General features: G+C 43.5%; 1 protein-coding gene across 1 annotated transcript in view; it reads left to right on the top strand.

The window, feature by feature from the left end:
• LOC126252020 (acyl-CoA-binding protein-like) overlaps window positions 1–14,633 on the top strand; it is a 112,443-nt gene that overhangs the window by 55,914 nt on the left and 41,896 nt on the right. Inside the window, exon 2 of the mRNA XM_049952806.1 lies at window positions 9,984–10,049. Within this exon, the coding sequence (XP_049808763.1) occupies window positions 10,035–10,049 (15 nt within the window). The 5' untranslated portion in view covers window positions 9,984–10,034. The remainder of the gene's footprint in view (window positions 1–9,983; window positions 10,050–14,633) is intronic.

Genomic DNA, 14,633 nt, shown 5'->3' with positions numbered 1-14,633 from the left:
GTGCGGGCACTTTAAAGATCTGGTGTACGTACCGCCTGTACCACGTGATGTAGCAGAGCTCCGGGAGAGAATGCGGGAAGAGACTGCCACAGTCGATGCCATGCTGGGACGGGTATGGCAAGAATTCGATTACCTTACTGACGTCTGCCGGGTCATTCATGGTTCGTGTATAGAATGTTTATAAAAACGAGTTATTCTTCAAAATATATGTATGACATCTGTACGACGTTTAGTTCCTGTGCAATAGTGTTCCTGGACTTAATGTACACCCTGTATTAAGATGTGAAGATTGTTGTCGTTGGATACGTCTAGTCGAAGACTGTGTTAGTTAAAAAATGAAAAGTCATTATATTCAGTGATGAGTAAACCGATTAACGATTACTTCAGATAATAGACCGTAACAATACGAGGCAGCGTTTGAAGCGCAACACTAATTACAATGCAAGATTTTGAAGATAAAACAGCTGAACATATGTTAAGTTCCATGGCTCAATGATTGAATGTCGAGAAAGAAATCCAGCACTTATTTAGATGGCATGTTGGTTAATACACTGTACTCGCATTAGCGAAGAGCTGCGTTCAGTTGCCCATCCGGACTCTAAAGATTTGGTGTCTTTGTGATTTACCTAAATCGCTTAAGGCAAATTACAGGAAAATAGTATGAAAAGTTCGCGGTTGATTTCGTTCTACGCTCCCACGGTCTCGGTAGGTTTTGTGTGGTGGAGGAGAGAGGGGGAGGGGGGGGGGAGCGGCGGCGGTTGTTTAACAGTGGTTAACGAAATAATTTAGAAGTTTCCCGACAGCTAGCTCTGTCTATACTTGCAACATCTTCTGGTTTTGTTCAAACACATGTCTGTCGAAGCGGGGCAGTATGAGAGATCAGTTCACGAGGAGATAAGTTTTGTCGAGAAACAAGGCTAGATTTTATGGTACGACGCCATTGTTATCTTAGTGGTGGTACTTTTTACTGAAGCTGCCTTTCAGCTTAACTGCCAGGTTTTCATAAAACTCCTAGTTAAAAAATAACTTTTCCGCTAAAAATAAGTCTCCGGAATAGGCGCCGGTAAGGGATGGCAAGGATAGGTACTTTCCCCTCCTGAAATATTAAGCATAGTAAGAGTCTCAGCCTTTTTCTAGAAGTTGTCTGTGATATGATAAAGCCCTAAATTTAGCACTGCGCGATTACGACTGGAAAAGCTGCACCTTTAGCAAGCACTACAAAAGGTCCGTTTGGTTATCAGGATGTTCATGGTAATTCGTAGCGTTTCCTTAGCGCCGCGGCGGTTTCAGCGTTATTTTTGGCTTGGCTGATACGGACCTCAGAGGAACATTGCCGAAATGGTCACCAATCCTTCAGACATAGCGTGACGTACGGCCATTGCGTTACCAGATGTGCTGTTCAATCGATATGAGTGCACAAGGGCGTATCAAACTGAAGAGACGAGTGCGGTATTGGCTCCGTCGTTGGTTCTTAATTGTCGTTCTACCGGTCAGTTCGAGGATTGTTTCGTAAGATTTGACACATTTGTCTAGTCGAATACTGGCCCTAGGTTACATATTACCCAAATACAGAAAATACAGCTTTCAAAGCGTTGAGCTTCTATTATGGAAGTGTTAAAAACGTCATAAAATAACGAAAGAAATCCATTAGCATAATTAGACGTGGAGTTTTATGAGCAAAATATGGTACCAAAGCAGAGTAAGCCTCTCTTTCGTTAATTTTCTGTTTCTCAACTAAAAGGAGTATCAAACAGGGGCATTTTTGCTGGTTATTTTTGCTGATATCCAGTAAGAGTTAGTTTCAAATTTATTGCGGGAAGTGAAAGCCCTTCCTTGCGCTTGGACCTCTTCCTCCCGAACGCGTCGTCGGGAGGAGGTAATTTTAACTAGACTCCGGATAGGGCACTGTCTTTTTAGCCATCGACATCTTTTAAGCGGCGATCCTCCCCCACTCTGTCCCCACTGCTCTCAGCTGTGGACGGTAAGACACCTTTTAATTGAATGCCCCTATTTTAATCCGTTACGCGCCCGTCTACAGCTATCGCCTGATCTATCGTCGATTTTAGCCGATGACACGCGCTCAGCCGACCGCGTTCTCCAGTTTATTAGTGACAGTGAAATGACGTCAGTTATTTGAAGCTTTTTTGGGGATAACAAACCCCTTTCTGTAGTGGATTTTTAAGCCTTCCTTCTGCTTTTAGTTTCTCCAATTTTATGACTTTGTTCCCATTGCTGCTTGTTTTCAATTTCGGTTTTTTTACTGTTTCCTAAGTTACGGGCTGGGCGCTAATGACCATAGCAGTTTTGCGCCCTAAAACCAAACAAAAAAAAGTTTCAAATTTATTTTCGTTATCAACCTAATATTGAGGTATGAAAAAATAGATTTTGCAAATGTTTTCTGGCTTTATTTCGTATCTCGATGGATTTAATATTGTTAAAAAAGTGGACTTTGCAGATGATGAAATATGGTTGCCATTTATGTACGAAAGTAATCTTATCTTGAAAAACATATTGAGTGGATAGCTATCAAAAGTTAGATACCTGTAGTTGGTGAAATTAGTATCTTAGGGCCCAGTTCATTACGTTTACTTTGTCCAAATTAAGCTCTTAGAGCCCAACAAGTTTTCCAATTCGTCGAAATTTACATATAAAAGGCGATTTTAGAATCTTACCCATGCTTGGATTAATTTAGGGGGACGCCAGTGGACCTCAGTAGAGTTCTGAAAGTGAATTGTGGATTGCGAGGTTCTTCATTGGTTTAACGATGCATAGCTTTCTAGGTAAAGTCTTAACATAATTCGTGCGCAGTGAATAATGCCAATATCAGATAATATTTTTAATATTTCTTACCACCCTGTGGAGGAAAACTCGCTTGTAATGAACACTGCATAATAGGCGGTGAATATTGCTTTTGAAAATACATTTGATTTAGGAAATAGATATTTCCTTTAGATTTTACGTAATTTTCCCTGAATGTAGAGATCCTAGAGAAACTTGCGTTCTTTTGCTTAGAGAACAAGCTCGCTCAGCCAGTTGGATGGTATGGAATGAGCTAGGCTTCAACGTCGAACCAAAAACACAGCGCAGTTTGATTCTTCCACTATTAAAAACTCTTCCCGAGAGCAAGTCATTTCAGTTGTTGGCAAAAAATTCTAGTGCCGTCCACGATCAATTAAAATAGCACGTAAAGTATCTCAATCAGCAGACGTAAAATATCACATACGGAAGAGCTCTGAATTTCGAAAAGTACCGTAGAGCTCTCACTTAAGCTCCATAGTGTGTAAGCAGGTCAGATTTAACTAAAAGCAGGTTACATTTACAGCTATGTGCCTAAACATGCTGTGAAAGCCATATTATATTCATTTCTGTTAATACGTCGTCGAATGATTGACACAGAAAATGTCACAACTTACTATACGACCAGACTAAAATTTTGAAGAATCTGCTTTGCATATGAGTACGGCGATAAGTTCAAATGTTTGAATCTCGTTTGTTTTGTTTTGACCTGCCATAACACTTGTATACCTCTTAAACTACATCGGAATGAACGTGTTGTGAGGTTAAGGCAATTTATTTCGGTGCATCTAAAGAATTGAAAATCATACGATAAATGGAACACGTCTTACAGTTAGATTCTTCCAAGAATGTAGCAAACTTGCAATGCTGCCGGAAGCTGAGACCTGGAGCAAATCATGTGCTTACTGCAGATGTAACAGGAAGACAGAAAAATGTCACAGTAGGCTTCATACCGAATGTCTCACTTCGTCTCAACTTTTTATAGAGCCGCGTCTTGTTCGCAATCTGTGAACGAATTCTGTAATATCCGCACTTTGTCTGCGAACTTCGGTTGTGTACGTATTGTGTACGTCAGGTGGAAATGGTTGGGCGAGGAGACTCGCCTGGCATTTGCGAAACAGGTCGTAATGAAAAAGATGACAAACGACCGGACATTGCCTGACCAACGGCGGTGAATCAAATCCTCGGATAAGCTCCAGAGCCTGCACGCTATCTCGTAAGCCATAGCCCAACGCATTACGCTACGCAAGTGGTATTCGCTTCCACTGAGTTGTGATAAGATTAGATGAGGTGAAAAAGTGTAGCATTTGCACTCTCGCCGTGGAGACACATCTTGTAGCAGGTCGACGCCCTCATTTTCTGAAAAGGTCAGAACATTTTATACTTCCCGCTTGAAGGAAAACTTCAACCATTGCGGTTTACTTCTTTCATACCTCGTTGCAGATGTTTCTTCAGCCAACATATTTTCTGCTGAGTGCCCACAGGAACAGATGTACCATTTTTGTGCAGCTCTGCAATCTGTTGTCCGTTTATCGTCTATTCGAAGCCAACAGGCCCATTGTGTGACGTCTAAAGAACCATATTGTAGAACCGACTTTCAAAGAGCAGACAAGGAATATTCTACACATCTAAGAGATATAAAATAGTGCAACTAATCAGCCTTCTAGCAGTTATTAGTCACTCACTCCATGCGTAAATGGTACAGCAAGAAACCATAGAATATGGTACAATAAATGGTACCCTCTCCCATGTAGTTCAGCGAATTATGAGAATATCTGAAGTAGTGTTAAAATATTAGTCTTTGGTTGACATCTTCATGCCATTGGAGCGTCTTCTTCTGGAGTGTAGGCCTATACGGTGTGGGCAAGGACTGACTGGTTGATAAAGACGTTCTAAAATTCGTTTAACACTTTAGTCAGATGTCGAGACGATAGTTACATACCGCTCAGCATTCTTTGGTATTTAGTTTCTTTAGACTTTCACTTTCTATTTCTTATTACATATACATACTACTCAAGCTATCTTATGGTGGTAGGCGGAGGGTACCTTTTGCCACTGCTAGTCATTTTTCCCTGTTCCACGAATGGAGCCAGGGAAAGACGGCCTACATCCTTCCGTATGAGACCAGATTTCTTTTATCTTGTCTTCATGGTCCTCAAGATACCAGTCAGTGAGTGGAATCTTAACGTTTGTCCAAAGTGCCTGTTCTCTACGCTTTCTGAATAGTTTTTCGCGAAAAGTATGTCTTCGGTAACATCCAGAAGCACGCATCTCAACTGATTCGTCGCCTTCCTTCTAGCATTACTCAAGGATGGGCCGCAGTAGTGTTCTGTACGCTGTTTCCGTTCCACATGAGCCATACTGTCCTAGAACTCTTCCAGTTAACCGAAGTCGATCATTCGCCTTCCGTAAAACTGCTCTTTCGTGCTCGTTCCATTTCATGTCGCTTTCCAGCGTTTCGTCTAAACATTTAATCGTCGTGATTGTCAAGCAGCGCGCTGCTATCAGTGTCCGAATGTTTCAAGATGGTTTTTCGTACTTATCTGCAGTAACTTTAAATTTTCTCACATTTAGAGCAAGCTGCCATTCATCACACGAAATAGAAATTCTAACAGAGCACCAGAGTAGAAATATCGTAATATGATCAGATACGTTCTGTGGCATACGTGTGGTGCAAGAAAAATATATAGCAGGAAGCTTCTACGGGAAGGTGGTTCCATCCGTAAACGTACGGGGCATTAATTCAGCAGGGGCAGCTGGAGGCGGCAGTCTGTCAGCGCTAACTCGCAGCGCGCTATCGTCTCGTCTTAGTGGAAAGGATGACGTCAGCGGGAACAGGAGCAGCCGGAAGTAGCGAACAAGAAGCTGCGACCGGTCTCGTAGCGGCACGTCCATTTCAGCCCTGTTACCCACGACTATGGCTGAGAATAGGGCGGAGGTCATATCCACAAAGTTTCCTAGTAAAGTTGTGAAGATTTTGGAATACCGCTTCCAATACAGGTGTTTCCACCAGTCCCATTCGTCACCCCTTAAGACGCTGGTCCTTTTGGAGTTTCGTAAATGGTGTAGAACTGGTACGCGGCAGTCAACGGACCTTCATCGCAGATTAAACCAAATAAATTAGAGACAAAACTGACCCGTGATACACACAACGGATCAGAACACTAATGTGGAAGCAACGACAAAAAGCATGCCAAATTTAAAGGAAATCCCTAAGATAGGAGAAATTTTGCAGAAGTTCGAAATTTAGGATTAACTTCAGTGCGAGGTGCTTTTAACGTATTACACAACGAAACTGTCTGGAAATCTGCCAGAAAATCCAAAAACATTTTGGTCGTATCTCAAGTACACCAACGGCCCCACACAATTTATACCTTCACTGCGCCATAGCCATGATAATGTTTATGATAAAAGTATTGGAGATGTCACCCATCAGAATATTTTTAAATAATTAAAAGTCTAGACCACAAGGCACGGTTTTATAAGAACGGTTTTGATCATCACATCTTCAGACCTTCAGCCAAATTTATCGTCAATTACTGTGAATGGAGCACAAACAGCTATTGTTATTCAGCGGTTCCTGCTTCATGCACAGCCATTGACGACCAGTATGGCTGTTGGTCTGAAGATGTGATGATCGAAGCCGATCATCTTTTAATAAGCGTGCCTTGCGGTTTGTAACGTTATTACTTTGATTGTAATGTTGTTGTATTGTATTGAACTGGGAACCTAGAAACGACGGAGAGGCTCCGTAGCCCTCAGTGGTACACAACCCCACAACAGGCTACATCAGTCTACTCACCCCTCCGCCGCCCCACACCGAACCCAGGTTTATTGTGCTGTTTGGCCCCCTGTGGACCCCCCCCTCCGTGTAACCCAAATGTTTGCGTGGTAGAGTAATAATGGTGTACGCGTACGTGGAGGAAGTGTTTGCGCAGCAATCGCCGACATAGTGTAACCAGGGCAGAATAAGGGGAACCAGCCCGTATTCGCAGAGGAATGGAAAACCTCCTTAAAAACCATCCACAGACTGGCCGGCACACCGGATCTCTACACAAATCCGCCGGGCGGATTCATGCCGGGTACCGGCACGCCTTCCCGTCCTGAAAGCAGTGCGTTAGACCCAACGGCTAACCGGACGGTCACATGGTAATGTGATAAGTGTCAATAAAGCGGAGTTACTTAATACGTTTCCCCGATATTCCTTCACCAAAGAAGGCGAAGTTAAAATTCCAGATTTCGAATCAAGAACTGCTGCCAATATGAGTAACTTTGAAGTAGATGTCCTCGCTGTAGCAAAATGTCTTAAATTACTTAGTAAAGAAAGTTCTCTAAACCAGATTGTATACCAAATTCCTTTAAGAGTATGCCGATATAAAATTTCCGTATGTAAGTCACATACAACTGCTCGCTACACCAAAGATCCATACCTAAAGACCAATAATAAAGAAAGGAAGTGATAGTAATCAGATGAATTACAGACGGTTATCCATGTCGTCGATTTGCAGTAGGACTTCGGAACATGCACTGTGTTCAAACATTATGAATTACCTCGAGGACAACTATATTGGCTGCACAGTTTCAAAAAATATCGGCCTTGAGAAACATAACTAGCTCTTTGTCATGAAGTAATTAGTGATATCGAAGGGGACCTCAAATATTTCTAGATATCCAAAAGGATATTGACATCGTTCCTTACAAGGGACTTCAGATTGCGTGCATACGGAGTATCGTCTGTTGTGCGGCTGGATTCGTGATTGTTTGTCAGCAAGGCGACAGTGTGTAGCAATGCACTAAAACAGAAGTAATATTTGGCATTCCCCAAGGAAGGGTTACACACCCTCTGCTGGTGCTGATCTGTATAATCGATTTAGAACCCTGTGCCAGTCACTTGAGGATGAACTGGAGTACTTATGTAGATGTCGACAGATGCATTTGTCAATTGGTTGCATCAGCGCTGTAAGATGGATCGACACGAAGACGTAACAGCACGGCAGAAAGAAGCCTGTGAATAAGTTGCCCGATTTGTTGGTGTGTCAACGCCAAGTGTCCAATTTGTGCACAAGAAATCGTGAACTACATTCTGCCATGTAATACTACGCAAGAACATAATTTTAGAATGATTCCAACTGACAGGGACCGAAGCTTTTCGCGCCATGTCGATGGCAGCCGATTTCAAAAAAGAAAATGCTGTTATCTGTGGATGAAAGTCCATTTGTCAGCTGAGCTGCATGCATCGAACATGGCGAGTCTTGTACCTCGCCAAAGGTCATCTCTAATACCGCCAGATAAAGCTGCACGTCTCCGAGGGCCACGGAAAACAAACTGGGCAGTAGCTGAGTGTAAGCGCACAGTGTGATCTGAGGAATCCATATATGGCATCTCATCAAATTCTGTATGGCGTCGGGTGTACGAATGGCCCAATGAGGCCCCACTTAAACCGCATTGACTTAGTGGTGTAATTCAGCCCAAAGATGGTTCCAAGATGTTCTGGTGTTTTTCGTTCCATAACTTGACCCCACTCATTCAGATTACCGTGAACACGTACACATTGTTTCTCTTTCTGGTACGTCTTCATGATAAATACGCTGTGGACATTCCCGTCTTCCAAGATAAGCTTTCTTCACAAGGCAGCACTCACACTTTCCTGGCTTGACGAAGATTTATGCGTTGGATCTCACCTTGACTATTCCACTAAATCACCCAATCTTAATTCTAAAGAAAATCTTCGGGACTAATTGTAACAGCTGGTGAACCGTACCATCAATGTCCACGGAATCCAATAATGAATGAGTACTTTCAGTAGAATATGACCAGAGACTGTGACAAATGGTATTAGCGTGAGCAAAGGTGGAATGTTTCACAGCTTTCTGAAGTCTGAATAAACGTGTCGGGGGAGGCTTTAAGCTGTTCAGAGTAGCTAGCTGTACTGCCAATATATAGCCAGACGCTACCATGTGACGTTTCCTTAGCTTTTTGTGTATTTTGATATTTGAAATGGTATCGCCATAGATTTTTGAAACCAAAGATAGTCCTCGCGAGTCGCAATCAGCTTTTAACATTATTGGCACTGATTTAGTTTTTAATAAACGGGCTTGCTGTGTGTAATGAAGTGTTAATACAAATTTGTCATCAAAATGTAGGCTGTTGTTCATAAGTACACTAAGTTCTTAAAGTTTTTTCTAAAACATTAATGTCCGACATAATTCTGTTTAGTTTTCACTTGGTTGTGGCATATATGGAGTGTTAAAAAGCTGAGTAGACAAAATTTTTTCACGTCTTCCCTCTCGTTTGAGGCGACTCGTCACGAATTCCTTTTGTCAACCTCTTCATTCCTACCTATCTTCCCTTACACTTTTTACACACTATAGCTCCCGGTAGTGCCATGGAAATTATTCTTTCACCCGTCAACGCAAATCCTGTTGTCCAGTCTCTCATCAGTTTTTTCCACATGTTCCTTTCTTCGGCTGCGGAGTACCGCATTGCTTACCTTTCTAATTTTTAACATTCTATAGTACCATATATCAAACTTTACGATTTTCTTTTCATCACACATTGCAGTGCCCCGAACTTACATTCTCAAATTCCTTTCTCAAATTAAGGCCGATATTTAATTGTAATATTAGCCAGGAATGCAGTGTGTATAGAAGAGCTAAAAAGCATTTTTATATCTAACAAAAGTCACAGGTGCACCGTTTTTCTGCTAGGGATCCATGAAGGTTTTGATGCTAGTGATGCTGATAGACGGTGTTCGAACTGCCGTGTGATGAATATTGTATGAGATATTGCTGAAAATGTCGTCCACTTGTATCTATTCACAACTTCCATCTGAGTGCTTACGACTAAGACATTCGAAATAATGGCTGCAGCTTTAACTAAAAGGGCAACCCGTTATGGAGTGTCCAACTACCCATCATTGGCACACATATACTAATTGTGCGATAACGTAAACGGTCGACATTTTCGGCAATATCTGTAATAGTATACTTCGGATGGCAGTTTGAACAGTTTCTGGGCATCCCTTGCTTCAAAATCTTCATGCGGGGAAACGGTGCTCCTGTGACACTGTCATGTAAGAATGTGTTCCTTTTCATGTTCTCTAAACAGTCTTGAGAGCTGTATGCGTAATTTTTTTACACCCAGTATAAGCTTTTAAAATTAACCAGCAACAATCTTACTACTTTCAGGACTACAGCGGAAGACTGAGTCGAGAGGAAGGCAGGAGACTCTGAGCAATCATGTCCCTTGACGAGGTGAGAAAGTGCAGCTGCAGCGCAGTTAGATTAGCAGCTATGAGTTGTTACATAAAACGTATTTGACTATATACTCGACCAAAATGTTTGTTTCAGCCTATACGGTGAGGAAATAAAACTCTTGTTTCGAGGAGGGGTAGACAAACTAGTCCAGCTATTGTCTTCAGGCTAATAGTTTCGATGACTGACACATTCAGCTCGTACGTTCCATCACACAAGCTAATTGTTTCCGAAGTCACTGGAGCTTCGGCAACAGCAGTGCCATCTAAGAGTTGGTGTATCCCTTTCGGCTACTATTAGGAAATTTTCAACAAGGAAAATAGTGGAGAAATGTCACCTCATCTTTACGTCAACGTATCTTGCTTGTTTCTGAATGACACTTACTAACCGCTTCGTCTTATACGTGGATTTTGTTTTTGTTTTATTGAATTTTGAGACCGGGACTCATTTGCTATATTAGTAAAGACTTTCTTTGTCTAATCTCACAGAAAAGTGAAATCTGACACGTCACCTTTGCATTGTGATTTTTTATAAACATTGACAGTATAGTAGTTCCACTCTGGGTTGGGAAATACATTTAAGCAGTATTGTTCAGGATACGCTGACCTTAGTTACTTCAGGTTGAATTTTCGACGTATACAGAAAATCAAACGAAGTACACATAATAGTGAAAGAAACTGATAATCCATGTACTATTTGTCACTAAACCCAATATTTATAGACGTATCGCTACATTTTTGTAGTGCATACCCAAGTCTGAAGAACATTAAAGTACTGGTTTGGTGCGAAAGTTCGTATCACTTTTCCTTAAGTTTACGACAGATACACATGAGACATCAGTCAATAATATTCTCCTTCACTATTTAAAACAGTCTACTGCCAATGCTGGACTCAACTTTGATTCCGCGACTGTACGATTCACATGGTTTTGAGGCGAAGAACTCGTCGAGCCATGTTCGGAGCGCATTTTCATCCGGAAAGGAAGTTCCTTGGAGGTTATTAGATATCACCCAGAAAAGGTGAAAATCTGAGGGCGCAAGATAAGGCGAATAAGGTGGGTGTTGAGTGACAGGAAAGAGACCGCCAGGGAGACCCAAGGAGCGTTGGAGGGATGGACTCCATGAAGATTTAAACAGTGTCAATAGATGTGAACGGATGGCGGATAGCAGCAATGGACAGAATGCAGTGGAGGAGGAAACTTGTAGATACGTGCGGTCCACTGGGCCTGATCACGTAGTAGTAGTAGAGTGACTTTCCAATCCATATCCTGTATAGTGCTTTTTCAGCAGAATGCGGGCGGGTGTTATCGTGGATTAGCATCACATTATGCAGTCATCCAGGTAATCGTGCTTGGACTACGTGTAGCAAGATGTCTCAGCTGTTGGCAAATGGCAGTAGTGATGGTTTAACCTCAGGGAAGCAATTCATAATACATTACAGCTTCGCTATTCCACCAGATGCATGACACTTTCTTTTGTGAGCGTAAGATCTTTGTGCTGGGAGTTGGAGCTGTTTCGGCCCAACCATTCTCCTCCTCATGTCAGCATTAAGCCAACAGTTCCCGTCGCTAGTAAAAAAACAATATAGGAATGGTCGGTGTTGTTCACGAGCCAAGTGATGACGAGCAAACAGATGCGCGTATGCCCACCCACTTATTCCTTAGTATTTCGGCTTAGAGCATACCCGCGATTTTTGAACGTTCTCCATGGCGTGCAAACGTCGCTCGATGGTGGAATTATCAGTACATTTCTCAGTTCTCGAATACACTGATGTGTGTCATTGTCGACTAATGCGTTTAAACGCTCATCAAACTTCGAAGGTCTCCATGGACGTGGAGTCACTAATGTCAAAACGTTCCTCCTTAAAATGAGAGAACTGTTTCTTGTCGTGCTGTGCCCAGTGGCATTATCCCCATACACGGCGCACATACACTCCTGGAAATGGAAAAAAGAACACATTGACACCGGTGTGTCAGACCCACCATACTTGCTCCGGACACTGCGAGAGGGCTGTACAAGCAATGATCACACGCACGGCACAGCGGACACACCAGGACCCGCGGTGTTGGCCGTCGAATGGCGCTAGCTGCGCAGCATTTGTGCACCGCCGCCGTCAGTGTCAGCCAGTTTGCCGTGGCATACGGAGCTCCATCGCAGTCTTTAACACTGGTAGCATGCCGCTACAGCGTGGACGTGAACCGTATGTGCAGTTGACGGACTTTGAGCGAGGGTGTATAGTGGGCATGCGGGAGGCCGGGTGGACGTACCGCCGAATTGCTCAACACGTGGGGTGTGAGGTCTCCACAGTACATCGATGTTGTCCCCAGTGGTCGGCGGAAGGTGCACGTGCCCGTCGACCTGGGACCGGACCGCAGCGACGCACGGATGCACGCCAAGACCGTAGGATCCTACGCAGTGCCGTAGGGGACCGCACCGCCACTTCCCAGCAAATTAGGGACACTGTTGCTCCTGGGGTATCGGCGAGGACCATTCGCAACAGTCTCCATGAAGCTGGGCTACGGTCCCGCACACCGTTAGGCCGTCTTCCGCTCACGCCCCAACATCGTGCAGCCCGCCTCCAGTGGTGTCGCGACAGGCGTGAATGGAGGGACGAATGGAGACGTGTCGTCTTCAGCGATGAGTCGCTTCTGCCTTGGTGCCAATGATGGTCGTATGCGTGTTTGGCGCCGTGCAGGTGAGCGCCACAATCAGGACTGCATACGACCGAGGCACACAGGGCCAACACCCGGCATCATGGTGTGGGGAGCGATGTCCTACACTGGCCGTACACCACTGGTGATCGTCGAGGGGACACTGAATAGTGCACGGTACATCAAAACCGTCATCGAACCCATCGTTCTACCATTCCTAGACCGGCAAGGGAACTTGCTGTTCCAACAGGACAATGCACGTCCGCATGTATCCCGTGCCACCCAACGTGCTCTAGAAGATGTAAGTCAACTACCCTGGCCAGCAAGATCTCCGGATCTGTCCCCCATTGAGCATGTTTGGGACTGGATGAAGCGTCGTCTCACGCGGTCTGCACGTCCAGCATGAACGCTGGTCCAACTGAGGCGCCAGGTGGAAATGGCATGGCAAGCCGTTCCACAGGACTACATCCAGCATCTCTACGATCGTCTCCATGGGAGAATAGCAGCCTGCATTGCTGCGAAAGGTGGATATACACTGTACTAGTGCCGACATTGTGCATGCTCTGTTGCCTGTGTCTATTGCCTGTGGTTCTGTCAGTGTGATCATGTGATGTATCTGACCCCAGGAATGTGTCAATAAAGTTTCCATTTCCTGGGACAATGAATTCACGGTGTTCTTATTTCAATTTCCAGGAGTGTATTTCTAGCTGCTTACGCTGCGGTCAACCATCTATGGGTATCAAACAGAATGTCGAAAATGTTCAGCTTTCTCCACTGGACACTCCATTTTCTAGCGTCCATAACTCCATACAGTATCTCCAAATGACAATATGTAAACTAAATTAGCAGCAATGAACTACAAATAAACAGCTATCGATGAATAAACCAATAGCAACCGGAATAAGATAGAAAACAAAAACTCTACGAACTTATGCACCAACATAATAGTTCATACGTGAATGATAGGATAGCATTTGAAATTCATAAACGAAACATATTGATAAAACAAATAAAAATATTCCAGTAGTGAACCAAGTAATAAAATCGTACCTCTGGAAACATCGTACTTGTTTGGCAGCACTACTTGCTAAAAATTATCAAACGCTAGTCACACTTTCTTGCCTCCCTGTTGTCAATACAACCATGAAGTATCCCTCACGGCTGCTAGATTTCCATCGACGCGCGACAGCCCCTTCCGGCCAAGTGACTATGCCGTTCGTCATAACACATTTCATTTCGTCGATGACGTATGAAACACCAATATACCTCACCAACTTTGATTTCGAACCTTAATTTTATATTTTACAATAAAGTCATATTGTCAACCTAATATTTTGGTAGTCCCGCCGCTAGTAAATAAATGGAATGCGTTTGTGACGGTTTTCCGTTATGACTTCTGTGCATAGATACGTCATAGTGACTACGCTGAGTGTCACAAACACCGAAGCGTCGACGCCGAACGTAGTAGTCAGTCCCGCTGCCGTAAAGACACCACCGATTAGGCACGAAAATGTTACGTTTCGCCAGTCTAATCATTTTGTTTTGGTCGCAACATAGCGGACAATATAAAATACATACTTGGTTGCCAGGCTACAGGTACTCCACAATAAGGCACACCCATACCCAGCAGCTTGAGACGCAACACTTACATGGAATCCCTTGAGTGCGAGGTCGCAAAAGTCCAATTATGTTTACGGCATTTGATGACTACCATGCAGCCACAATATTGACTGCTAATGCCAACAGGAGGTGGGACTGTGGAGGTATCCAGCGATGAGCACAGAATGAGGCTACGGAGCTTAGTTAAACTGCTTAGTTGACGAGTAACCACAGTGCTACAGTGGGTAATACAAAGCACAGCAGTGTCAACGATAAACAAAGCAAACATTGCATTATATCTAAAACAGCAATTGCCGAAGTTGACCTTTAGTCAG

Source organism: Schistocerca nitens, chromosome 4 (assembly GCF_023898315.1).
Source record: "Schistocerca nitens isolate TAMUIC-IGC-003100 chromosome 4, iqSchNite1.1, whole genome shotgun sequence".
Classification (NCBI taxonomy): domain Eukaryota; kingdom Metazoa; phylum Arthropoda; class Insecta; order Orthoptera; family Acrididae; genus Schistocerca; species Schistocerca nitens.
The sequence above is the reverse complement of the archived record's forward strand: the minus strand, read 5'-3'. Positions and strand labels throughout refer to the sequence as shown.